The sequence below is a fragment of the Acartia tonsa genome, chromosome 10 (assembly GCF_053477335.1).
Source record: "Acartia tonsa isolate MP-2025a chromosome 10, ASM5347733v1, whole genome shotgun sequence".
NCBI lineage: Eukaryota > Metazoa > Arthropoda > Copepoda > Calanoida > Acartiidae > Acartia > Acartia tonsa.
The window spans coordinates 19,586,755-19,614,166 of record NC_137269.1 but is presented as its reverse complement, the minus strand read 5'-3'; the positions used below and the strand labels follow the sequence as shown (position 1 = coordinate 19,614,166).

Genomic DNA, 27,412 nt, shown 5'->3' with positions numbered 1-27,412 from the left:
TATGGAGGAAAAAATTTAAAATAAAAGTCATAAAATCTCTTTTAGTATTGGTGGTCCTGTGGTCTTTAACTAATACAGACAGGCATTTTATTTTCTGTTTTTTTGTGGAACGAAAAGTGTCTATAAGCCTTTTTTGTAAATATATAATGGTGTTTTTGAACACATCGTCCTTTTTGTATAATATAGCAGATTTTTCAGCATAATGTACAGTAAATGGAAGTTCAATTTTCAGTTTTCTTTCATTTGTAAAGGTTTCACAAGCACAGTGTGTTCACAAAACATCCAAATAAGGGCATTTCTTAAATAGTATCCCAAAAGTTTTACAATAACGTTATTTTATTCGTTAGCAATAGAATCTGTAATTTCTAGGATCTAAATCTTTTTCTGAAGTCTTTTGGGACAGTAAAATCTAAAAAAAAATAGTTATGCGGTAGAGGTCGCGATCCAAGTTTTGAGTAATTTGTTTTTCTTATTTGTGACATATTTCCCTCAATCAATAGTAAGCCTCACTGAAATTCTGATTATCTTATCCTGTTTTTAGGTCTTAGGGAACATACAAACGGCCATAAGATTTCAAAATATTGACCAAAATTTTGACTATGATGAATAAACACTTTGAACCAGATTGTATTGCTCACACACTTAAATCCAGGTTTCATAGTTTTTCAGGGAAATGTTTATTAAAATTAGATAAACAAAAAGTTCAAGTTTATATAAAAAACACACCTTTTGTCCAATTTTTAAGATTTTAAAAAATTCCAAACAAAACATTTTTTTGGGGCATTAAAACTTTATTAACTTTTTAATTCTAGTTCGATAAATGTTATAATTGGGGAAACACCTATTTTTGTTCTACTGCATTTATGTAATTTTTTGTTTTTAATTTGAATTAATTTATGAATCAGACTGATGAAAAGTTAGTTTTCCTTATATAAAAAAAATATTATTTTTGGTTTGAAAATTAACTATAAATAACTCTTTCCTACTAAAAGTTGTTAGACCCGTAGTGATTGATCTGATTTCACAATTCTCATGTGGATTAATGGAGAAATTGTTCTTACAAAATTGTAAAAATTAGGTTGACAGCAACATAGATCCAGTAAAGTTGATCCTAGAGTACTATTAAAATTCAAATTCAAATTCAATTTATTAACCATAGATCCGACAAACCCCCGATCTTGGACAATTATCCTCCACCGGGAAAATAAAATGATAGATTTTACATGATAAAATACATGTTAATGATAATATTAGATTATTATATATGATTTAATTACATATTATCACATTTACTTATAATTATATGATGGTTTATTTTTATTTCCCATCCAATCATTATGACATATTATTAGCGATAATAATGACTAAACAATTTAATAATGATAGCGGATAATGCCCATGTCTGACTAGCCAGGTGCAGTACGTAGCCCTAAGGCTGGAGCACGCCCTTGATGACGTTCAGGCGCTATTGCTGGCCGGCATAGTCGGACTAGTGAATTTGAACATTGCTGTTATAGTTCAATAATGATAAAATTCCGCAATTATGCTTCAATATGCTTGCTACACCCCCAGAAGTCTGTCCGCCTCCGTCTTTGGTTGTCCCCCACCGCCGCGCAATGCCTCCAAATGTGATTCCTAAATAGTAAAGTTAATACAATTCCTTGGTCCTAGGACCAAGGAACAAGGTTATCAAATAGATAGAAGCGCAACCCGTAATAACAATCCATAATTTATCCCATACGTCTATATTCAGTAGGACTAGGTACCTATTTATAAAAAAGTAAACAAAAAAAATAAAGTTAAAAAGTCAATAGGTCTTAAAAAAATCTTAAAAACTTAAGAATAGGTACCTAGAGAATTCTGCTTGCAGTAACCACGCTAATAACCACGCTATGGAGAAAATAATTTTGAGTGATATGGACAAAAGAAAGGTTAAGATTTTAATAAATCATAAAGAATAAATTAATTTGAAAATTTTTGGCTTTGATTAAGTTTTTTATTTTGGTCCGATCCTAATAAACGAATATTCGATGAATATTCATGTATATTCAAGCGTAGAAGGGTTGAAGAAAAGTGTGCCCATGACCCCCCCCGCTCGGGTTGCCGCGCCCCACCTGCCAAGGTCCGAACAATTATGCGTCAAAAATCATGCGTCATGAAGAATAAACGAATAAAATTAACAAAATTTGAAAATTGGATGAGTTCCAATATTCATGAATGCAACAGAGAATATTCAAAATTAAATATTCTAAAACGTGTTGTTTGTTGCAACAAAAAAAACTGCGTCAAAATTCAATTTTGACAGAACAAGGACAAAAAGTCTTCAAGCGAGAAAAATAACACATTTTGTTCGGAAAATGGCATAGAACGCTGCTACCGTCGCGGCTGGAGTCACTCACCACAATTTTCTCCAACCAACCCCACAGCATTAAGCCGCAGTCCCTGCTCACGACAACCCCCTAAAACAGAAAGAATTAGTAAACAGCTTAAGTTGAAGGAAAGATAAATTATAACCAGGAATGTAGTTTATAAAACTAAGAATATTAAGAATATTCTTCCATCCGCCGCCGCAACCCGCAATCCCTGCCCCCGGACAAACTTAGCTTCGAGTTAAGTAAATTAAGAATGACTAAAAGGTAGTCAATAAATTGATTGGAATAATATTAATCTGTCACACGTCATAAAAGGTTAAATTTAAGTTTAATTCAAATGCAACTAAGAAAGTGAAAATGGAAGTTAAATTAAAACAAGTTAAAAATAACGTATTTGTGGTTGACATTTTACACAATTCTATTTAGTAAGTAATCAAAAACTCTTTTTTTGAAAAGTTTAAAATCTTGGATAGTTTTCAGGTTTTCTGGTAAAGAGTTATAAACTATTGGAAATTGAATTAAAGGTAAATTGAATATAAAATTTCTAGTTGTACTGTCCACATGTAAATCATTTCTATGACGTGTGTTGTAGGAGTGTAATTGACGTCTATATTGCCAAGTATTATCAAAAATGTCCGGCTGTTGGCCGTTAATATATTTATGCATAAAAAGCATGATATTATAATCTCTCAGCTCTTTGAATGGTAAAATACGCAATTGTTTGAACAAAGGAGCACTGTGTGCAGTGCTGGAGCTGTTTGTGATTATCCTAGCACACTTTTTTTGTAGTTTATGTATAATACTTGCCTGTCCGTCAGTTACACCTGTAAAAACTATTATTGAATACTCGATAATGCTATGTACGTACGCGAAATACAGCATCTTAAGATGCTGCATGTCGAGCACGTTCTTCATGACACGGAGGCTAAAGATTGCGCGCTGCAGCCTGCTGTGGAGGTCCCCCCAGTGATAAGTAAACTTCAACTTAGAATCTAACCTAATACCTAAGTGCTTAGCCCATCTATTCTTTTCATTTTCATGGTTGCAGTCGACTTTATCAAGCTTAACAATTTTGCCAGGATCCCTTTCCCCATAGTTGTTAGAATCAATATAAACAGGAAATTCATTAAGAAGGTCAATTTCATTTGCAGGAATAACTTGTCTAGGAGTTTTAAAAAGGATAATTTTTGTTTTTAAGGAGTTTATAATTAATTTATTGGCAGCATACCAGTCATTTGCTTGAGGTAGGACTCTATTTATTGTTTGGATTAAATTTGTGAAATTGTCAGATTTTAAGAAGATTAGGGTGTCATCACAGAAAAGATTAAAAATGGCTTCTCTGCAGCTGCTGTCTAGGTCATTAATGAATATCAAAAACATTAATACGCCCAGACAGCTGCCTTGGAGTATGCCGATAAGTATCTCCTCCAGAGTGGAGGAGTACTCCCCCCCCAAAAAAACTTTCTGCCTACGAGAAGAAAAATAACTAACAAACCAATCATAGATGACACCTCTAATCCCATAATGATATAATTTAGCCAGCAATATGTCCCTGTCAACAAGATCAAAGGCTTTCTTGATGTCCAGGAGCAGTATACTGCATACCTGTCCATCAATGAAAGCCTTTGCAACAAGATTCATTAAGTTCAGAACATTATGACTAGTATTATAGCCGCGACGAAAGCCAAATTGACGCATATTGAAAAAATTCCGCTCATCCAAGAAATCATAAATGGAAGTGTATAAATACCTTTCCAGAGGTTTGCTGAATGACGCTATCATGCTGACGCCACGATAGGCTTCAACAACAGAAATAGGGCCACTCTTATATACTAAGACAACTTTGGAAATCTTCATGAGATCGGGAAAAACACCTGTGCTTATGCTCAGATTATAGATGTATTGCAACGGAGCCGTAATCGGCCCCGCTGTTCTACATAATAATTTCATGGATACATCAAAGAAGTCCTGGCTTTCCTTTGGCTTAATACTAGTTATTAATTCAAATGTTTTCTGCAGTGTAAGGGGGGGAACAAAGATGGTATCTTCAATTCGTGGAGGGAGAAACTCCCTAAAGTTTTTGTTTGAAATAGGGATGTCTGGGGTTAAATTAGCACCCAAATTACTAAAAAAATTGTTGAAATGATTAGCGATTTCTTGTTTATCGGTGATCTTACGATCACCGACCTCAAGATAATCCATTGTTTTTGTGTGCTTTTTCACCCCCAGAACCTCCCTAAGTACAGACCATACTTTTTTCCCATCCTTACCCGCAGACTTAATTTGATTCTGAAAATAATTTTTCTTAGACCTACGGACGCTCCTAAAGTACTCATTGCGGTACGCATTGTACCGTGCAGTATTAAACTCAGAAGGATCATTGCATTTTATCCTATAAAGTGTGTTCTTGAAGGCTTTGCATTTTAAAATATAGTTATTGATATAGGGCTCTTGGGGGATGCAACGCCTGTTGTTTCTAATAGAAACTTTGGGACAGTGAATGTTATAAAGGTCAATGAATATCTTTAGGAACGTTTCATAGGCTAAGTCAACATTGTTTAGAGTAGTAACCACAGACCAATCAGTATCATTTAGCGCATTGCAAAGGTTATCATAATTCTCATCTGATAACAGGCGCTTTGTGAAATTTTGAGGTTTTTTTGTCTGTTTGAAGTTTTAAGTTTTTAAGTTAAATATTGAAAAGACCGGTCTGTTGAGTGATTTAATTTTTTCTATTGCATTCTGCTCTGTAATATAATAGGAGTCTATATTAAGCTCCTCTGAAAAGTCCGAAAAAATGTCCCCATAAATATGCGACGTAATATTAAAATTCGGATTGCTATTAAGTTGATTTACGCTACTATCTACCTGAGAAACCATACTGCAAAGGTTCACATCCAGAAAGCATTGCCCGACCGATAAGGTTCTCCCTCCAACTTCGACTTCTAGAGCGTCCCGTGTGCTGCGTACATACTGAAACACAATTATATGAATACATGATAATACAATGTAATGTTAGCATCATACCCAAAAATCAATGAGGTATCTAGGTACCTACTGAACTTATAAGATTGACTAATGGCTTACAAGGCTTAGACTATTATTATACAATTGTTAAATTATTAGCCTTGTTAGATATAAATATAAATATTTAAGTTCTATGTACACACATAATAATAATAATCCTAATTAATATGTTTAAAAAGGACCAAATTCAAATTAATATTGACATTAGTTGTTAGTAGAGATGTTAGTAATAGTTATCAATAAGTTGGAAATGAGGGATAAGACTTACTGCTACTAAACTTTGTTTTAAGATTAACTTGAATAAAAATCTATATCACTAAGTGATTAATGTTTATAAAGGACAAGTTCTATATGTTTTGTATGGAAGATTAATAAAACTTATACTGTCCTTTCATTTGGTTGGAGCTGTAGAGGTAGGACTAGAGGTTGACACCGTCGATGCTGCAGCTGCTGCTGCGGCAGCTCGCGTACTGGCCGCTATCGCTGTAGGCGCTGTCTGATCCTCTTTGGGCACGTCATCTCTGGGGGTGTGGGGGGAGGGTAAAGCTGGAAATGCGTCGGCTCCAGGTGCCGCACCACCGGTTGGTGGGAGACCCTCTGCCCCTCCTTCCTGTCTGACTGTGACTCCAGGATCTGATCCTCCATCCTCCTCTGGGCGCTGCTGCTTGGCATGCTGATCAGCAACCTTAATAATATCTGACAGGTTAAAATCAAGGCCGTCAAACAACGCCTTGTTAGGGACGTTGGCCTTGAAGGCCTCCAACACGATGGACTTGGCGCTAAGGAGGGAATTTAATTCCGGCAGAGGCTCTACCATGCCTAGGACTGTGGGGGAAAAAGGGTTGTGGATCTTGATCCATTTACCCTTGTGGCCAAGGGGCATGAAAGAGACCCCTGCACTCGTGGTCTTGCATTTGTGAGCAAGCTTGGCTGTGTGTAGGAAAGACATTACTTGGCGGTTCATGTCCGCTAGATCATGTGACACCCTAAGCTTCACCTTGGGATCGTATTTGACCGCCGCCGCCGCTGATGACCATTGGCTGCGGTCCGCCGCACGCTTCTCTAGGCTAATCAAGTGCTCCCGTTTATTTAACATAAACAGGAATAAAGTCCTGCGCGAAAAGAATCTAAAGATCATCGGGGGGACTGCGCCTTTGCGGCTAGGGCCAAGAGGGTGGCTGAACTCAACATTAGAGTAAAAACTTGTGTTGAACGCAACAGAATCACCTGACTGTATCATTGACCGTAGGACCGGTTCGATGACCTCTTCATAAACATCCTTGACGTCAGGGGCGGTGGCTCGCCATGGCGACTGGAATCCGTAGATCCGTAGGGACCAGGATCGCTGCCTCTGTTCCCTCTTGACCGCCTGACATAAATGATGATAATTAATAAAACGGTCACACTCTCTATCCTCCGTCCGTAATTTCAATAGCAGATCAATTTGCGCCCCTAAGCCTTTGATTTTGAGGCCTGTAGCCTCATCAGGCGAGACGTCCGGGTCTTCGAGTCGAGCCCTAATAGAGTCAATTTCGGTCTGGTATTGCCCCTGTAACCCCTCTATACGCTTACCTATATCTACCAACTTCAGGTTCACGCTGTTGAAACTCTTCGCTGTTTGTTCTGTGTACTCCTTTATTTTCGAGGCCACAGAAGTATCAATGAGCTTAGACATCCTGGCCCAAGTATCCGGGCTAAGATTAACGCCACCATCTGCCGAACCGTCGGCGGCCTCCTCATCCGCTATGGCAGCTCTAAGCTTGTTGCCTTTGCTGGCTTTAGACATAGTGACGGCAAAAAAAAGTGCCGACAAAAAATAATAATTATTAAAGTACAGATAGATGTTCACAGATGCGTGGTATAGGTAAGACTAAGCGTACTAGAGAGGGGCCACAATTAAGGGGTAACCTGAACCAATGACGTGAGGGCGAGGAATAAAGTTATTATCCAAACTATTGCAGAAAACAAACACTTAAATCGGACGAGCTTTGCCTAGAAGTCTTAAATAAGTATGGTAATAAATTTACTTTTTGAGGCCTAGGCATTTCCCCTAATCTTAATATTTAAATCACACATCTGATATTGCAACAGTCAAATAGTAAACATTTAAAGTCATATTAAATCAGATATTAGGCATATTTTCAAATATAGAAATAAAGCTATGTATATCACTAATAATTTAGGACTTTCAGTTTCTACAATATAGCTAAAATATAATACCGTCAGCATGGTAAAAACATAAAATGTTTATAGATGGATCGAACGAGGGAGAGCAAATCTTAAACTTTGACCTTGCGAAAACAGTCACAAAGTTAAAATGAAAGAAAAATTTTAAATAATATTTAGAATTTTTGAACTGAAATTGAGCAACTTTTCTTTTTCAAAGAAGTAGCCATCAGTTAAAAAATATGTTGGGTTATAGTCCCTTTCGTGACATTGCCTCTTAAGGAGCGTTTCGTCATATTTTCACAGTATTTTTTCTTCTATTTCTAGCCCATGTGGGGGCTCTAACCATCAGAGGCAATCACCTAACCTATCAAAAGCTACTGTGAAATTTAGATGAAACGCCCCTTAAGAGGCAATGTCACGAAAAAGACTATACCCATATGTTGTTTGTCCATATTTTTTTTTTAAAATGAAGACTTTTAATTAAGTTTGATTAAAATCTACTTGAAACTATTAATTCTTTCATTTTCTCTAAATTACTTAGTAATAAAAAAGAAACATATAGCATTATATCCTGTAAAATGAAAATAGTATATTCTTTTACTTTAGTTTTAATATTTTCTAGAAACTGATATTTGGTACTATAGAGTGTACACATATGTAGGTTTACAAAAAAGATATCCATACTCAAAGGTTGGTAATTATTACTTCTTAAAATAGAATATTCTGCAGTATGTCTCAAAATCAGATTCCCAGGAGGGACAACAAAACTGGAATTAATCAAAAATTAATTTTAATAATTGCAGACATCTATCTAGATTCTAGAATAATAAAAGATTAAAAACTTTTTAGTTTAAATGTAAAACACACTCTTTTATTCTGTTATAAACAGGTTTTCTAAGAAATATAAAAAAAATTTACTGACGTTTCAGTGGATAATAAATCCATTGATTTTGATGGTATGAGAACCAGTTTAATTCCGGTGGAGAAAAAAGATAAAGTTTAATTTGAATAAAGTTATCTATATCAAATGCTATACTTATATCAAACTGTTTAATAATTAGAAATAAAGTAAAAAGACAAAATTACAGAGATCTTATGGGATAAGATAGTGGACTATAAATTAACGTACATCCCCAAAGGTATTGGTTAATTTTGTTTCAATCAGAATTTAATAAAAGAACCCTAAATTTTGAGCTAAAAATAATAGCAAATAAGGCACCATTGCATTTTCAGTCCCTCTCTGTGAAAGAAAAAATGACAAGACAAAACTATTCTCGAAAACAAATAATGTAAACTGTTAGTACATAAATTTTAGTTGTTCTTTAAGATCTTTATAACTGCTGAAATAATTGGGTTATCCTTTCAGAATTACTATTTCATAAAGATATTTGTGTCTTTAAGAAACATCAAGTAAAAGCCTGTAATATCTCTAATTTGTAAATTGCTAGTAATATATCCTGGATTTAGAGGAGCCTGGTTTGCCTTGATTTACTGCCTAAGTCACCTTCAATTCTAAACTTGACAATTTACAATTCACATATTGGAATTATAGAGGGATAAATTTGTTCACATTTTCTATTCAATCCTTATAAGAAAGTTTAAAAGTATCTGTGTGTCTGTTTGTACTGAATGAGAAAACATTTTAAGTGCCACTAGAGGTCTGTAGGGACGACAATAGAATAGCAATAATTAAAATACATATATTAAATACATTAATTTAGGTTTTATTTTTAAAAAGTAAATTTTTTAATTAGATAAGGTAGTTGGAATTTTTGGAGGGTTAGTCTCCTGAAGAACTTGAGGCTTCGCTGAAATGGAGATACGGAAAGTGACATCATAAAAATACGTCTATATACTCATTTTTAGGTGTTGTGTTTCCTTTCCTACTTCTCCTCTCATCTTTCCTGTTTAGACGTTTTTTATGACGTCACATTGCCTTCATTTTATTCTGCATAATAATGAATCTTCAATTTAATTATGGCAAAAGATTAGAAAGTTGCATAAATAATGAATATTTCATTTTCTTATGAAATAAAAGTTTAAGAATGTATTTAACATGTTTAATTCCATACTAAGGAAACATACTAAACATAATAACATCTCATTAGGTTAATTCTGGAGAAAAGATGATTTTATTCATTTAACATATAAAATGTTGCCATTTTTAATTCTTTGAAACTTGGACTTCATACTTCTTACCTATTATCTAAGCTTCTCTACAACCTACTGTATAATTTTCTATTTCTGTCCATTCAAAATTCAAATGTAATTTATTCAGCTCTCATGCAGATTTTGCTGACAAATCAGTACATGCTCTTTAAATCACTTAATCCATTGGTCCGTCTGTAAAATCTGTGGATGTAAGATTTATAATTTAGAAAAGGTTTCTGTCTTCTGCTATACAAAAAATATTGCTGATCACTTAGTTCACTTTTAAAGTAATTTTATTTTATGGAAAAGTTTAATTGGTATTGATAATAAATAACTTAGTAATCAAATATTTTATAATAAATAGATAATGTTTGCACCCTTAATAAGTTGAGTATTTCTAATTCTAATACCTTTATTATATCCACTAAATGTAGGTAGTGTATTAGGCCCTGGGAGGGTTGAAACCAATATAGGAAATAAGTTAATACAAGTAAATTTTTACTAACACAGCATTAATACTGTAAGTTTTGCCGCAAATAGGCAAAAACTTTTAAATTCCATTTCAATAGAAGAAAAAAATTACATCTGCTGAAAATAGAATAATGCTTTCTTAATAAAACATATCAACGTAGATCCTGTCAGTCATTAATGATTTGTAATGGTAAATTTAAAAAAAAGTTGATATATGTGCAGCCATAAATGCAAATTTATCAAATATTTACATCGACATTGTGATTAAATTTAAGCATTATTTTGATTTTAATAGTGTTTCAAGTTTGTGTCCACTTTATCTCGTTGAGTATAGTTTAAAATGTAATTAATAATATGATGTAACGTCTGGATGCACGGACATACATCATTATGGAGAAGGTGCACTATAAAAAAAAAGAATGAAAACAGCATTAAGTAGAATAATTTACATCCATTTAGCAAAACTTAATTTCACAGAATATTTTAGATGGACAAGATTAGTTCATAATAATCTAAACAAGTAATTTTAGAATCTATCTGACACTGTGAAGACAATGTGAGTCATAGAGTAGTTTCGCTACTATAAAAAAAAACTACTGCAAGCACTCACCACCAAGAGGGAAAAAAATCGTAGATTGACTAAGATAGGAATAAATACAATTACTGAAGGACAAAAGCCACATGGAAATAGCCACACTCAAATCACATATTTAAGAAAAAATCTAACTTAAATACTAAAAGATTCTTTTGACCAATGGTGGTTGTAGCTTAGACTGTTCTACCAAGCCCTTATTACAATATATTACTACTAGTGGCTACGCCCATAGAGGCCTCTAGGGGCACTTTTGATGAATTAAATTTTCATTTTAGTTTCATTGAGGATATGCATAATCCCCCCTAAAAAACTATTTTGGGGGGAGCCCCTCTCCCAAAAAAACCTTCCCTGAACTTATGATAAGCCACATTGTATGGAGAACCATATAGGATCAGCGTTTAGTCACAGACATACACACACAGACCCTGTTACTTTATTACAAAGATAATTAGGGACATTTTATTGCGGGACATTTGTCCGTGATTATATTAATGTGTTGTGAATGTTTGTGAGCTAGAAGGATTACTCTGTAGGTCAAGTCATGATATACATGCAGACAGTTACACAAAAATTCGACACAAACTAGTAGACAAAAAAATAATTATTCCATGGCTTCGAAACCGATTTATATCCGCTGGATTAGATCCATACCTCAGCCATATTAATAATTTATGTTTAGCATCCCATATCAGACATTTTTCCAGGGATACCAAAATAAGAATCAGAATCATAAAATTAAACCAGTTTTGTAAAATTTTATAATTTTTTATTTTGATATCCGCGTAAAGCTGTCTACAATATGATGCGATAAATAACTATTCATTTTCCTAGTTGTTAAGAATTATGTAACTATAGGGTTAGTCTAAAAAATTGTTTTTTTATCTTTGTCACAAAATTTCACAAATACAGATTTTAAAAAAGTATCAGTAAAATCCAGAATTCAAAATAAATAGATTACTGTATATAAAAATGACATTTAATGCATGAAATATTAATACTTTTTTTCCTAGTAAAACAATATGATTTTCAAATATTTATGAGAAAAATATTCTATTCATTGAAATGCCAAAAATATGAAATTTTATTTAAAATTGTATTTTATTTTAAATTCATAAAAGGTTTTTCTCAAAAACGTTTGTGTTACTAATTTTATGTCTTGGATGGGTTTAGGCTATTTTATTAGTCTTTGTTTCAGGGTATTTTCTAACCTTCTCTACCCAAACCAATACAGAGCTCCTATTTGGTAGAGGCGCTTAGTAGCCTAAAAGTTATAGGCTATTTATAAGTGTGTGTGGGGGGGGGGGGGGTTGAAACATTTATCAACCTTCAAAATTTTGATCTTTCTAATAAAAAAACTAGATAATCCGAAGTGATAGATGATTAACCTCTAGAGACTAGTGGAGAAGCAACTAAATAAATTTTTTTTTTATATGAAGTAACTAACTTTGTCGAATAATTTAAAATTGGATTTCTCAGTATATAAAAAATCTTGGAACTGGCGAATTTTGTGAGAATTAACATAGTAAGTATGTATTACTGATATGCATATATATACATATATCTATGTATATATTACTATCACTAAAAATAACAATCACTTTGTTTATTTCCTCTTCTTTATATTTCCCTTCTATGGCTTTTTCTCTTTTTATCTGCCTATTTTATATATAACTAGTTGCTACGCCCCTATATTCTTTTGTGATGGGGGGGGGGGGGGGGGAATAAAGTCCCCCTCTATCATTTTTATGGGGTTATTTTTTTCTATAGGCTATTATTCTTGATTGGCGATTATTAACCTTCCTAGGACTTATGAGAAGCTACACCACTATATAGGAGAACCATTTCGGTTCAGTGGTTAAAGAGATCTTTCGGTACACACATTCACAGATCCTGTTTCTTTATATAAGGATCTCCACAAACTCCGTTCTATTCTTTTTCCTTTCTTTTTAATTTTTATAGGGGGATCTCCTTGGTATGTATTAAAAAGATTATTTTCTATAATTTATTGTGACGATTCCCATGAATTAATGAGTGTTTTTTAAATCACTGTGTCCATTATTAGTAATAATATTGGATGATCTGTATTTATAAGGGTAAGCAGGGCTCGGCACCCTCGCTGCTGCTATTCAAAGCTGTTACAGTGCTGCTGAGAGTGAGGCTTCTTCAAGCAATGATGCTACTGATTCTGAATGTTATTTTATTCGTATTCTAGCGGCAACAGTTCTTAAGGCCTTAGGGGCACTTGAGGTGGGGAGGATAAAGTCAACCCCTTCTCACTTAAATAGAATAAGCAACACTAAATTTTTGGAAGGTTAATTTTTCTTGGAGTGATTTCTCTTTGGAGGGTGTTAGTACCCTTCCCCAAACAGTATAAATTTTTACTTGGACCTATGCGAAGCTAAACAGTAAATGAAAACCATTCCGGTTCAGCAGTTAGCAAGATCCTTCAGTAAAGACAGACAGACATCCTGTTACTTTTATATAAACGTAATCTAAAGATTTATCCTTATTGCTCTGAAATATTAGAGATTAGATATACACATTGTAGTGTTGCTACGCTTTAAATACTATATGATAAACCTTATGATTAGTGGCTAAATAACTTTATAATTGGAAATATCTGTTAGGTTTATTAGTTTTATTAACACCACAGCTATTAGACTAAAGGAAAAAAGAAATTAAGAAAATATTATCCAACCAGTTAAGAGATCTTTAGTAATATACAGTTATCTAAGTGTTTTATATTAACATTTTTTGTTTCCTAGGGGCTATAATGCTTTTATGAGGTTGAACTACCAACCTCTCCACCCATTTCAAATAGGTTAAAACCTGACTAAAATTTCCAGAAAATTGTAGTCCACTTAACCAGTTGTTTTCGATGTCATACAACTACTTAAGTATAACAGTAGATAAAACAGTATCTTCTTTTTAGAGCTCTATTTTCTTTTTTTCTTTTCCTTCAAAGTTAACTACGGGTCTATACATTTGAAGATAGGATAAAAAGAAATTTCAAGAATTTATTAAGATTATACCTCTAGATATTATAACTTTATTATTACACATTATACATAAAAATATCCCTTTACATATTATGTTTTTGTTTTCTTCCTTTCACTCTCTATTATAATTATATCATAAACAAGTATTTAGAGTGCTAAGAAACCACGTAAATTAATCATACATCTACTTTTGTAAGTTATATCATTTTCTCGTCTGTTTTTGGTCATCCTACTTTATAAATATGACGAAAGTAACGATAATATAAAGTGTTAGGGTTGTATTGTTTTAAGTTAAAGATCTCGAAAAATGCTTATATGTAATAGATGTCCTTTACGAAAGCTTCATAAATGTTTTTATTAGCAGTTTCTGTAACACACTAGCTAAAAGTATTATAAAATACTTTTTATGGGTGGAAGAAGGGGGAGGGGGTGGAATCTAGTTTGAGGACATTCCCCCCATTTCCAAAGACTGCCAAGTGCCTTTACTAAAAAGAAGAACCCTATTTGTTCAAAACTTTCCTAAATTTACTAAGCCTTAACTTGTAAATTGCACCTTGCGATTAAAACTCTTTTATATTTCTAAATATACTTTGCTTCTATTGTAATAATATAAACGATTATTAAATAAATAATATTATCATATATCAGAAACAGACCTTTGTAATTTATGATAAATATGTAATTAATATTTTAGGGGGGGGGGGGAATAGTTTATTAGTTTGTGGCATTGAGTAGCTTCAATGAAAATAAGTCTACTCTCCATTGACCGTTTCTTTGGTCTTAACAAACACATCGTAAGGGGGGGGGGATATTGAACCTCCCACACATATGAAACAGAGACAATGTTGATAGTTTAAATAAAATAAAATAGCTTAATATCTGTCTATTTCGTTGCTAAATCAATAAATAGTAATTAAAAATCACGAAACCTCGACTCATATAAAATTAATTCCAAAAATCTTATATTCAAATATATAATTTTTTTACAATCATTCAACTTGATTCATGATAACTAAATGTAGAACTGGCTTTCCTTAATTATTACTGTATAGTAGTTTAATGTTAAATTATATTGATATTACCTTTTTGCAGGATATATGTGTAATATAAGTAATTTAATAACCCGCAAATTATCAATTCTAAGATGAAGTTGGCTAAAATTAAAAGCACACCATCCTTGTAAGATTGAAATAGATTTAATCCGCTGATGAAATATCCCTGTTTGTGTTTGTCGCATAAATTTTAAAAGTCTCATGACTAATTATTAAATAGATTTAAAATAACTGTAGACTGCTTAAAGTTTTAATTTGGATTTTCACAACAGGCTTTTTAGATATGTTATTTTTATGTTATGTTGGTGCTTTTTTATGCTATTGTATCCTTATATTTTCTAAGAAAAAAGGGTTAGGTCGTTCGAAGGTAAATATACCATAATCTCGTCATGAGGAATTTACTCTAATCATGGAAGCTCTATTGTCAACTAAAATATTTCTCTTATGCAATAAATAAATCATGTTTGACAAATTCAGGGACAACTTTTAGTGGCATTCAACAGGACAGAGATATAACTTAGTTTTCATCAAGTTTTAATTGCCAGCCCAAGGAAAATCAATCTTTTACAATTTTATAAACAAGCTAAAAGTCTAAACAAAATAAGCATCCAAACGGGTTTAATTTGAGGCTTAGTCGCGGCTGCAGCACAGCCCTGTTGAAATAGTTTGTAGTTGTTGTATATTTTGTCTTCTGTACAGGAATAACCGACTGACTGACGTACCAAGTGAGGTATATAATAGATGCTTTTTAGTTAGGGGTATTTTAGACTGATGGATTTAGTAACGGGTATTTTCCCGTAAAAAAATTGTCAGTCTGTCTTAAGTAGAATCTGAGAAAATCACAATTTTTTGCAAAGTGTTACTCACGAACAAACATTTATAGAGTAGCTTCTCTAATAAATGAGTTTCTGTGCTTGAGAAGGTATTTTGAAAGAAATTCCCAACAAGGTCAATTGTTGTAATAACGGTAGATAAAAAACAAATTTGTCTTTTTTAATTAAGATTTATTTTAATTTAACATTAATTTATTAATTAACACTACTATTTAAATCAGAACTATAACAATTTTTTTTCTGATTAATTTATCATTCTAATTTTTATTTGATATGTCAGTTTTTCACTTTATTATTGTTGATAAAAATTCATTTGATCATAATTTAGTTTTTAAAAGATTATTAATGAAGCAATAATTCAAATTTAATGTCAAAAAAGTGAAATATATTGAAGAAAAAATGGTATTTTTATTATTTTACATTTTTTAAACTAACAACCTTATCTATTACTATAAGCATTTTATAATTTGACACAATATTATCATTATATCAATGTTACAAGATATTAAAAGCATTTTTGATTTATTTTAATATAAAACATAATTTATTTGACTAAATCTTTTTGGATTAAAATTGTTTTGAGTTATGAGATTTATATGCAAATAGGACAAGGGTGGCAATATTTGAAATAAGCGAGGCTAGAATAAAAATACTTTTAATATCTTGCCGTGTGAACAGCCTTTGTTTATCACAGTTGCGAATTTTATTTTATTAAAACAGCTTTTTGCAAAAATTTATGTTGCGATTTTTCTTTAATTATGGGGAATGGGAGAGATGGATCTAGGATATTTATCCTATCATTTTGTTCAAATTTACCAAAAAAGCATTTCTATTTAAGTGTTTGGGCTGCTAGAAAAAAATCATAAAAGAAACAAATACTTTTTTTCAAGAGATATAAAAAATGGAATAGGTAAACTAAAAATTTTAAAAATAGGAAAGGCATAAAAAATCTAAAAAATTGCCTTGATATTCATAATAAGATTTTTAGGGTCAGGGGCAAGTTATGGGGATGTCTTAAACGTGACATTTTGTATGCTCTGTTTAAATTATTTTTCAAAAATATCTTTCCCTCCCCACGCTAGTATGATGGTTTTAATATCAGGCGAACATAAATCTTTCCAAAAAGAAGAGACAATCTAAATTATTATAGCACACAAAAGTGTTTATACATTACAGACAATATAATCTCTGTTATAACGTAGTGCTGTTAATGTATCAACATAAGACTAAAGTAAATGGTGATATTTAGGCTTTGTAACATCTTTTTGGGTGAAAAAACATAAGCAAACTTTCTGGAAATTTGATATTATGCTAATTTTGTCTATGTTGTATAAACATAATGTAAAAACACACAGACACATACAGTCTCACACAATATATAAATATCCTTTACAAAAATCCTTCCTCTTTTATACAAAAGTGTAAGGAATGAAAAAGGGGTAATGCAAAGTAAATTTATATTGTTATTTAGCCTTTTATTTACCCTTCTTCCTTTCTTAAAACTTAATTTATTTTCTATCTTCAATAAATCAGAGTTTTAGCCAATTATCTGTATGTTTTTTAGGGGCGCGTGTAATTTTTTAAAGTCTCTTTAAACATAAGAAATATAATATAATTAATAATTACAAAAGTTAATATCAAAAAATTAAATATTATCACCTTAAAAATGTTTTTTTAAGAGCTTATACTAAAGCTCACAACTAGACTAATTTCACTTTTTTTTTGGTAGCATAACTACTTTATTTTCTAATTGTAGCAAAGCTACTGTATAGTTTACACATGGTTGGCCGTGCTACGCTCTGTATAGTCTGCAATTTTGGCCATGATATATTCTTTGCTTTTCACAGACACAGGAACAGCACGTATGTCCTTGATTTGAACCTGGGACTGGAAATGTTCTGGAATGTTACTACCTACGTTGTTACTAGAATTTGAGAAGTCGGTGGCGGCGTATGCATAAACATCGTCGTTATAACTTGACATATAGGCGGCGGGAAGCCAGCGGGAGGTGACGGTTCCGGCGGCCGCCCGGTTAAATCTACCGTTTGTGCGGTTGTTCTCCGCAATCATTTGCTGCTGCTGAATGCGGGCTGACAGGATGTCGGAAGCTGCGCTGTGACCTGGAGAAGTGCTGCTAGTGGATCCGTCGCCACTGGTGTAAATCAAAGGCCGCGACTCGCTGAAGCGCGATGAACTTTGGCGAGACATTTCGGAGTGGGCGCGATGGTCATCGTCGGAAAAATCTGAGATATTCTGAAGATCGCTAGTTGTATTGTCGTCGCCGCCGCTAGCGCTTGTGCTGGTTGAATTTTGGGACTTGTTGGTTTTGTTATCCTGCTGGGGAACAGCCGTCATGTTGCCTGACATTGTCATTTGTCCCTGGCCATCCATTTTCTTGGGGTTTATTTCACAGTAGACATGTCCATGTGGCGACACTGCACGGAAGACAACATCATTGGGGCTGACAATTTTGCTGCCATCAGCTGTCATGAGCTGTTGTAGACTGCCGTGGTTGTCCTGAAGCAGGCAAGTCTGGCGACATGGTCCCACATGGCCCAATTCACAACGCTTCTTGCGTAGCGTAGCAGTTAATCTTGCCAGAGCAGGATTCATAGTTCCTAAATCACCGCTAGGTGTCTCAGTCATCATCATTCTGTTGAGATTATCAACCAGTTGAGAGCTGTAGGGATTCAGGGTGACCATGACTGGCTTCGTACTTGTGCTGGTCAGTGTCGTTGAAGAGGAGAGAGTTGAGGGCATGGTGTTGTCCATGTTGTACATGTTTGGTACAATTGTGACAGTTCCATCCTCGCGTTGTACCACAAATTCTGGTCCCTTGCCACCAGATCCAAGAGTCTGTTGTAGGTTATTCTGAAAATAAAACATAATGTTAATTATGTGTGAAAGAAAGCTAAAAAACAGATGTAAAGAACAATCAGGGAAGATTCTATTAAACCACTTATAGAGAAACAATGAATCTGAAAGGGCTGGATGCCATTTCCAACACCTTACATATCACGAATTTAATTTTAAAAACAGATGTGAGGATATTTCATTAATTGTTTCATGGATAAAAAATGAAATGGTGTGAAGAAATATATAAAGAGAAAAAGGCATTCAGACAATAGATTTCAAGATTTTAATGTTTTTTACTATAAAAAGTATCTTGTATTAAAATAAAATGAGTTAAAGATGAATATTTTGAAGCAATTGAATTCAATAAAAAAAATTTGCAAAAATTCTACAAAACTTTTTGCACACCCTTTTTGAAGCACATGATATGATGAAGATTCTATTTATAGCACACGTGTGCAGTGCACACACACACACACACGTCTTGACACATGCTCACACACAATAAAACTCATTTTCAATAACATTTCATAAATGTAACTGTCGCCATCTCTTGTCAGACTTTAACAATCTTTCAATAGTGCACTTATTATTAAAATCATAATCGAAAAAATGCTTTTCTAATATCATTTTTAAAATGTTGTAAAACATAACAAAATCTAAAGCCCACCAATGGTAGGCGTTAAAAAGTGATATTCAATTGTTCCTATTAAGATCGTGAAAGATTCTTGAAACCTAGCCATGAATAAAAACAAGGACATTTTATCCACAAAGATTCATCAGTCAAAATTTACCAAATTATCAATACATTAGATATTTTATGAGAATTACGATAAAAATATAATAGTTTAAAAACTTTAACTTGATTTTTGTTTTACAAGCTTTTTATAGTGCAAATAAAAAAATGCCATCATACAATACAAATGACCATGATAGGCCAATAAACAGACTAAATTACCAATGGCTGGCCAGTATTCATTTAATTGAAAAAGGTAGGCCAGTATAACGTCATTTTATATAGGCACTATAAAAAGCTTCTATACAAAGAATCACAATAAGAAGATTAAAGAGAAGCTTTGCTGCAAAATATTCGCGCAAGCCAAAAATGTTTTTATATAATGTTGAGCAAAGGGTTTGAAATTTGAATGATACTAAAGATTGGTTCTTCAAAAATTAAATTACAGTATATTTTAGCCGTTTAAGAGATATTGTGCTGTTATTCAGCTTTAAAAAAAAAGTCCTTAGAAAACACATTCAAAGAGATGATAATGCTTTTTGAATATTATAATGTTTATACATTACAGAAAACATTAATCATTAGCAAAAATTATAAATATGTGCTTTTAAAATTTTAAAATATATCATCATCTACTTTGTTTAACTAACTTTATGAAATTAATACATTATATTCTTTAAAAATTGTGCTATTATTTACAATATATATTTTTTGAAGAAACAACTAATGCCAAAATGTGCTTAAAGGAACTCTTTTTGCCCTTCTATTATTACGTTCATATATGGAATAATACACACAATTTTATTCGTGTTAAGTATCTTTTTCTGTTGTAATTTTTAAAATAGCTAAAAAGACTTCATATGTTATTAGCTAAAGCGATAAAATTACTTCACTTTTCAGAGAAGCATTGCTTTGTTTATAACTTAAAATATTGAAATGTGTAGTATTGTCAGTATTTTTAAACCATAATTATTTTTATAATTGTTAATGTATTTTTTGGTATGTTTAATAGCAATATTCTAAAATAAAACCAATTATTCAAGTCCAAAAGCTGGATTTTCTGTAAATGTGTAAGGAAATGATTAAAATGACAAGAATGATCCATGTTATGTATGATATTTAACGCTATATTGCCGTCCTAATGCCTATTTCTTAGGCATTTAAAATTTTAAATATAAGCAAGGTTGCCAATTTTTTTCAGTAAAATTGAAACATTATGTAATATATTTATGAGAATAAAGCTACTGCCTACCAAAAAATATTAATCTAACAAAATTTCATCATTTATTATTTTTTCAAATTATATGAAGTTGGGAACCATGATGTAATGCTACGATCCTTAAAATGATTGAAACGGTATGTTCCTTGAAAGCTAGAAATATTAATACATTATACTTATAAGACTGAAAAACCTTTAAATCTTTATACATATATACATAGATATCAAGATTAATAGCCAAAAATATAGATAGAAGGGCAAATAGATAAAAGATAGATAGATAGAAAATTAGATAATAAGGACAAGGAAAGGTGAGAGAGAGACAATTGAAATAGAATAGAAAAATATGTTCATACAAAATAGACAATCTTTAACATTATCAAATTCATTACTGAAAAGTAACATGTGATCTGTTTGTCCACAGGTGTGTCTGACCATAAAGATTTAAAAACTGTATGATCAGATCACAGGGGAGTAATCCCCCCCCCCCTCTTCCCCACTGAGAGTGACAGTTGAGGGGGTTAATTATTTTTTTCTCTGTTGTTTTGTATGAACAAGGACAAGAGCGTTAGTAGGTGGAGAGACATAATGAAGATGAATTATTCTGTTATCTTAGAATATAATCTTGTCTTAGGCCTATACATCATCCTAATATACGTCCATTCAAACAAAAACAATTAGAACTTGTAAAATAAAGCAATTAATCTAAAAAATAATATTATTTTGGTTTATTTTGTTATCGAATTTAAACTTGATAAAAAGCCTTAGAAAATTAAAAAGATGATAACAAATTTTTTAGCTAATTTTTTGTTTAATATTGACTGTTTTGTTTAAAGCTGAAGAGATAGAAGTATACTTGAGCATGAACTAAAGTAATTAAACAACTGTAGCATTGTTCATTTGTATTATTTACATTTTATATCCTTAGATAGATAGATAGACACTCACACAGATATCTAGATTGATAGATAATATGAAAGTCATTCGAAGTTAGATAAATAAGACATTGATAGAACAAAATAAACTCTATTGATAATAAAGTTAGGAAGTTATATAAAATATTTTGAAAAGGGTTTGAAATATGATCTGAGTGCAATATGGGCCAGTTTGGACTCTAAATAAATATTAAACTTAGCTGGACACTTACACATACATGTATGATCCTTTCATATTTAATATTTATGTTAGATATTACTTACTTTAAACATAACATATTTATGAAAAAGTTTTCACAATACATACAATATTACATACTAGTGACTGTGCTCCTAGCATCTAGAGGCTATTGTATTCAAAGTAGAAAAAATACGGGGCAAAAATAGTCTAAAACCGTGGCAAGGCCTAAATCTTAATATGAATTAGTCTAATCTAAACCATCCAGGACCTATCTGAAGTTTCTCCTTGAAGGAGAACTCAATCAGTTCAGTAGTTATTGAAATCTAAAGCTTCAGACAAAAAACCTGACTACTTTATATAATAAGATTAACAGAATTTAATCATATTTCTAGATAAAACTTATCTGAATGGATGTTCTATGGAAAATCACTACACCCTAAGTACCTTAACTCATAAAATACCCTTTAGGTCAATAACCCATTTTACCTGTTTTACTTGAATACCTATCATGTATTGATTTCACACATTGTCCAAACATATTTTATTTACTTTTGCTTCAAATATTCAGAAAAGGGGTTGATATTCAAACTTTTTAATTAATTTGAATCATGTAATGTAATGGAATTAGTTCGTTTTATAGTAGAAAACCATTACATGACACAAAATTATGCTTATTTTAACACAAACAGTGCAGGACTAAAATTACTTAATGTCATATGATACAATAGCCTTTTCCTATTTGATTTTGTGGTTACTTATCCCTGCTTTTAACTTTATTTGAACAACGCCCCCAGATAACAAAAGGAGTATTAGAGAATAGAAGAAGTATAATGATAAAATTGTTAACATTTCTATCTATTCTTTAACAAACAATAAACCTTTTCATCATAAATTTACACCTTTTTCATCTATCTATGTAAATTATATGTATGTACATATAAACATATGTATCTATCTATGCTTAATGCAAAAAAATGCTGGCCTAAAACCCTCGAAATATTACTATAATTTTGTAAATTTTTTAGTCAATTCATATGCAATATTCTCATGCTAGAGGAGGAAATATGTGAATTATAATATATGAAAAAAACATGTAAAAGTGCTCATTTTATGCATTTTTACTACAGTTACATGTAATTTTAATACATACATGGGCTAAAAATTGGTTCATTCCAGCATTTTTGACAATAATTGTAACGTGTATGCCTTTTATTGAACAAAATTTGTATTACATAAAGTATACTGCGATTCGACTGAAATAAAGATAGATAAAAAGCTAAATAAATAAAAATAGGAACAAATACATCAAATTTTCTTATTTAAACCACCCTTCCCTCCACACATCCCTTTCATTCTACCCCCTAGCAAAATAAAACCAATCCCCTTTAGAGCTAAAATGAAATTGATATAAGAAAACCCTTTGAAGTTAAGGGAAGTAGATAGATAAACAGAGGAAAAGAGAAAATCGAGAGAAAAATAAAATATTAATTGTTAATATTTTTTCACCAAATTTACAAAAAGAACTTTTTTTCTGCTTATTAATCCCTTATTATAAAATAAAAAAAAAGGTTTTTGCTTTATTTTTGATTATCTTTTTATTGTAAAATTGAGGCACCACTCGTAATATGTAAATATGTTTGAACCGTAGATTTACAAAGCAAATAAACCTTTTCCGTTTCAAGTGTTTGTCAACCCCTCTTCAAAAAAGGAGTCCTTGCAAAATGAAATAAAATATATTTTTTATGTGATTTTGTCTACTTAAGATTATAACCAAAAAGTGTTCAGCCATTTTAGGTGTATTAAAAATTAATTAAGAAGTCCAGTTAAGTTTTAACTATATTATAGTATTTTTTACCTAAAATTTTTTACTTTGCTAAAAGTTTTTGCAGTTATGACAGACCATAAACCACAAATATAAGAAGGGGGATAAGATTCCTAGTTGTTTGTTTAAGAGGGATATGTTACATGTTTCAAAAAAGTTAGGGTGAAATGATATTATTTTTAGTGAAAAACTTTTAATATTTCTTCGATATACCTATATGAAATGTAGAATACCTACATTAGAATCTAAGTACATAAAATGAAAAGTTGTCATACAATACTAAAAAAAATGAATTACAATTATTAAAAAGTTTGCAATTTAAACTTATTTGCTTTTTTTCTTTATTTCGTTCTTAACTAACTTATTACAATCTTTAACAAAAAATAACTATTAAAAAGATTTTTTTTTCAAAAAATTGGCGGATTTTTCAAAACATAAAATTTCATGCAATTTTTGCAATAATGGTCGGGGCATATTATCTCGAATTTTTACTTGAATTCTTGTGTAATGGATGTAGGCTTTGTCTGACCTTTGGCATAGATGGGCCATACTTTAAAACATTTTATTTACCTATTAAAAATAAATTAATATCGTAAAAAAAGTCTAAAAATTCAGTTACCAAACCATCCTAATCATTTTAAACCTCTTGATGTTTTTGTTTAGGTTAAGTTTATGAAGTATTGGGAGAACCCCGCTGGTAAAGCTACTTATAGGTTTTTAAGAGTTATTATTTTCCCCCTTGAAAAAATCAGATTTACTATTCTGATTTTTAAATTTAAAACTGGACTTGATTTGAACATAAAATTTAATGTTTAGTATTACTTGACTTTTTCAGATGCCTATACATATATGTCCATTGAAAGTTGAAAAATAGCAATATGTTATATTAGTTTAGGTTAGAAATAAATGATTTAGACACAATATCTTTAAACAACTGACGTGTTAATTGAATTTGAAAAAGGTGTATATGTACTTAAAAAGAAACAGCGTAAAGTCTTCAATAAAAAATGACGTCCTACAATACAAATGACCAATGACAGGCCAATGTACAATTTAGCATTGGTCAATAACAAAGAATACTAGCCTATCATTGGTCATTTGTATTGTATGGCGTCATTTTTATTGGATACTTAGTATTGTTTCAATTGAAAAACTTAAATTTTGTCTGTATTACATAAACGTCGCTTTCACATTCTCTGAATTTCGGCTACTTAATCTTTTCTTTGTACGACTTAATATCAAATATACCGCGATTTAAATTTCTCAAGTACATTTCTAAATTTTATTTCTTTGAGGCTAATTTATGAGGAATTTTTGATTAATTAAAAGTGAAAAGAGAGGTCAAACAAAATGATAAAGAATTAAGATTATTAATAAAAAATATTTTAGTCTATCGCATTAATATTCTTTGTTTTTGATTATCTAATTCAAATCTTTTTTCTTCCATTTATTTTTATTTAAATATTTCAACATTTTTCAAAAATTAAAGGAAGATTTTTAATCTTTTTGACGTGAAGACATTTGTCATTAAATTCTTTAAAATATTCTGGTTTTTCATAAAATAAATAGGTTTTAATTTTGTTTAAATGGTATTAACTGCGCATTAAAATGCTTTTTATAGAGGGGCAAAGGATGAAAGTATAAAAAAGTAGATTTAATTTTTAAAAACTTATTTTTTGAGGTGTAAAACTTATGAATAAATGAAAAGTATTTAAATTTCTCGCCTGTCTAACCATGAAATATTAAAAGAATTTCCTTTTTTTGACTCGACAGTCTATGATACTATAAATTCAAATATTGTTAAACAAAGCTTTTCTTTCTTTTTCAAATATTTTTGTATTTAGCTAAAGTTAAGGTGAGGAAATTTAGTTTTTTAATTACTAATATTTTGAAAGTTAAAAATGAAATACCTATATCTTTATACCAAATTGTTTTAACATTATTAAAAAATCCCATTTTATTTAGCATTTTAAATTTCAAACGGTCAAGATAAAATGTTATACAAGACAGACAATGTCTAAGGTAGCGCAGCAAAAATATGACTTGTACAAATTTAAATCATTATGAAATCAACTTTGTAAACTATTAATCTCCATTTTTTGTACTTTGGTAAAAATAAGAATGTCAGAATATTTTATAATAGAGTTGCTTCGCTCCAAAAGAAGTGTCCATATCTTTTATAGCTTGATATAATGTATTAAAATTCATGATTTTTACTCAATTTTATCTTTACCCTTTTTTACCCATTTTATATATATGCTATCTAAAGCATATTATTAAAGAAAATATTTTTGGAAAGGGTAAAAAGATATCTGAAGTATGTGTACAATATGTACAGTTCACGTAGATAAAAAGTGTTTTAAATGAATAATTTTACATGATATTAAAATTGTTGATGGTATGTCTTAACAAATTTTCATCAAAAACGATGAAAAATGTAATATGTTTGCTATTTAAGAGATATTAAACGACATAAATTAAATAAATGTTTCTAGATAAAAAATCGTCCTTGTTTTTTATTGTATTCATCAGATTTGATCTTTAACCTTATTCTGATATGAAGGAAATAATAAAGAATAATAAACAAGAATGAAAATTTTCATAATAGTAAATTTGTCAACTTCAAATAAAATTATATTTTTACCAATAGATATTTTAATGTTTTAAAATCATTCTGTTCAAACCGTTGCAACATATAAATTTTCGTGGTTTTGAAGCCAGGAAGAAAAAACAACAGAGAAGCTGCGCTCTTAAAAATCCTACACTTAACCCCCCAAATTTATAAAATATTCTACTCATGATTTTATCATTTATAATCATACTAATAGTCTTAAGCACAAAAGATTTAATTTTAGACTCTTCCTTCATTTTATATATAAAAAAATTATATAAAAATTAAAAAGTATAACTAATGATTTTTTGTATAAATTTATAATGCAAACAAAAAAACTAAATTGATAATTATCTATTGTTTATTTTATCGTGAAGAAAATCAACAAATCTTAATATTTTCTCCCCACTATTATAAATTAACAGTTTATCTTAATCAAATAATAAAAAGATAAGCTAATTTATGTCAAATATTCTTCTTCATTTAAGAACTTAGGGTGACTTTTTAACTCCTCAAATAAAATTATATAAAATATGAAGCTACTTCATTTAAATGAAGCTATTACAATACAACTCTATTACTAAACTATCAACTTTGCATAACGGCCCTTTTCACAGCGAATTAATACATTGTTGGCAAATTTGTTTTTGCATAATTTTTGCATATATTTTAACAGAATCCAAAAATGGCACAAAAAGTAACTGTGTTCCGTAAAAAAAAGAATGCTAGGTATCAAACGTATTGAATCATGTAACTTTTGTGTTAAATTAAACTTTAAAATTGCCTTTAAAAAGACCAAGAAACAAAAAGAAAATGTAGTTTAAAAAGAACACAGAATAATAAATGATTATAAAAAATAAAATTTTGGAATAACTGTCCATACTCCATGAGTGTATTTACAAACTATTAGCATATTTGAATAAAATGTAATTTTAACAAAATAATCATGAATCTTTTACCTTTTTTATGGTAAATCTTAAATATATGAATAACTGTACAAAACAATATTCATTTTAAGCTACTAAATATAAAAAAATACTTGCAAAAAAAGTCTATAAATCATTCAAATACAGCACAAAAATTTTTGAAAATTAAATGGCCTACAGCAGAAAAGTATATTTCGCGTATTTTTTCAACTTCGACCAGCCGTAAAAAATAAAAATTTGCACCAAACGTCAGATAGATGGGAATAGATCTTTTAACATACACTTTAGGCCCATTAGTCAGGAGATGTTTAGGGTTTTGACATTGACTATCAGAAAAGTTGTAGACAAATCATTTTTCTTCAGTTCATTATAAATATGTACCAAAAATTATTTTTATCATTTTTGTCATTTAACAATAATCAATCACCTTAAAAAATCGAGGAAAGTGTTTTGAAGATTC

General features: G+C 30.9%; 3 protein-coding genes across 7 annotated transcripts in view; all 3 read right to left on the bottom strand.

Annotated features, from left to right (window-relative positions):
- LOC145330498 (tubulin polyglutamylase ttll-4-like) overlaps positions 1-27,412 on the bottom strand; it is a 436,474-nt gene that overhangs the window by 343,544 nt on the left and 65,518 nt on the right. The window lies entirely within an intron of this gene.
- LOC145329606 (uncharacterized) lies at positions 1,129-7,322 on the bottom strand. The gene is made up of 2 exons (XM_080173897.1): positions 5,347-7,322; positions 1,129-1,560 (listed from the first exon to the last, which is right to left on the bottom strand). Exon 1 carries the CDS (start codon positions 7,183-7,185, stop codon positions 5,791-5,793), a length of 1,395 nt encoding a protein of 464 aa, XP_080030023.1. The 5' UTR covers positions 7,186-7,322; the 3' UTR covers positions 1,129-1,560; positions 5,347-5,790.
- LOC145330497 (latrophilin Cirl-like) overlaps positions 15,820-27,412 on the bottom strand; it is a 57,592-nt gene continuing 45,999 nt past the window's right edge. Inside the window, exon 8 of the mRNA XM_080175126.1 lies at positions 15,820-18,540. Within this exon, the coding sequence (XP_080031252.1) occupies positions 17,443-18,540 (1,098 nt within the window). The 3' untranslated portion in view covers positions 15,820-17,442. The remainder of the gene's footprint in view (positions 18,541-27,412) is intronic.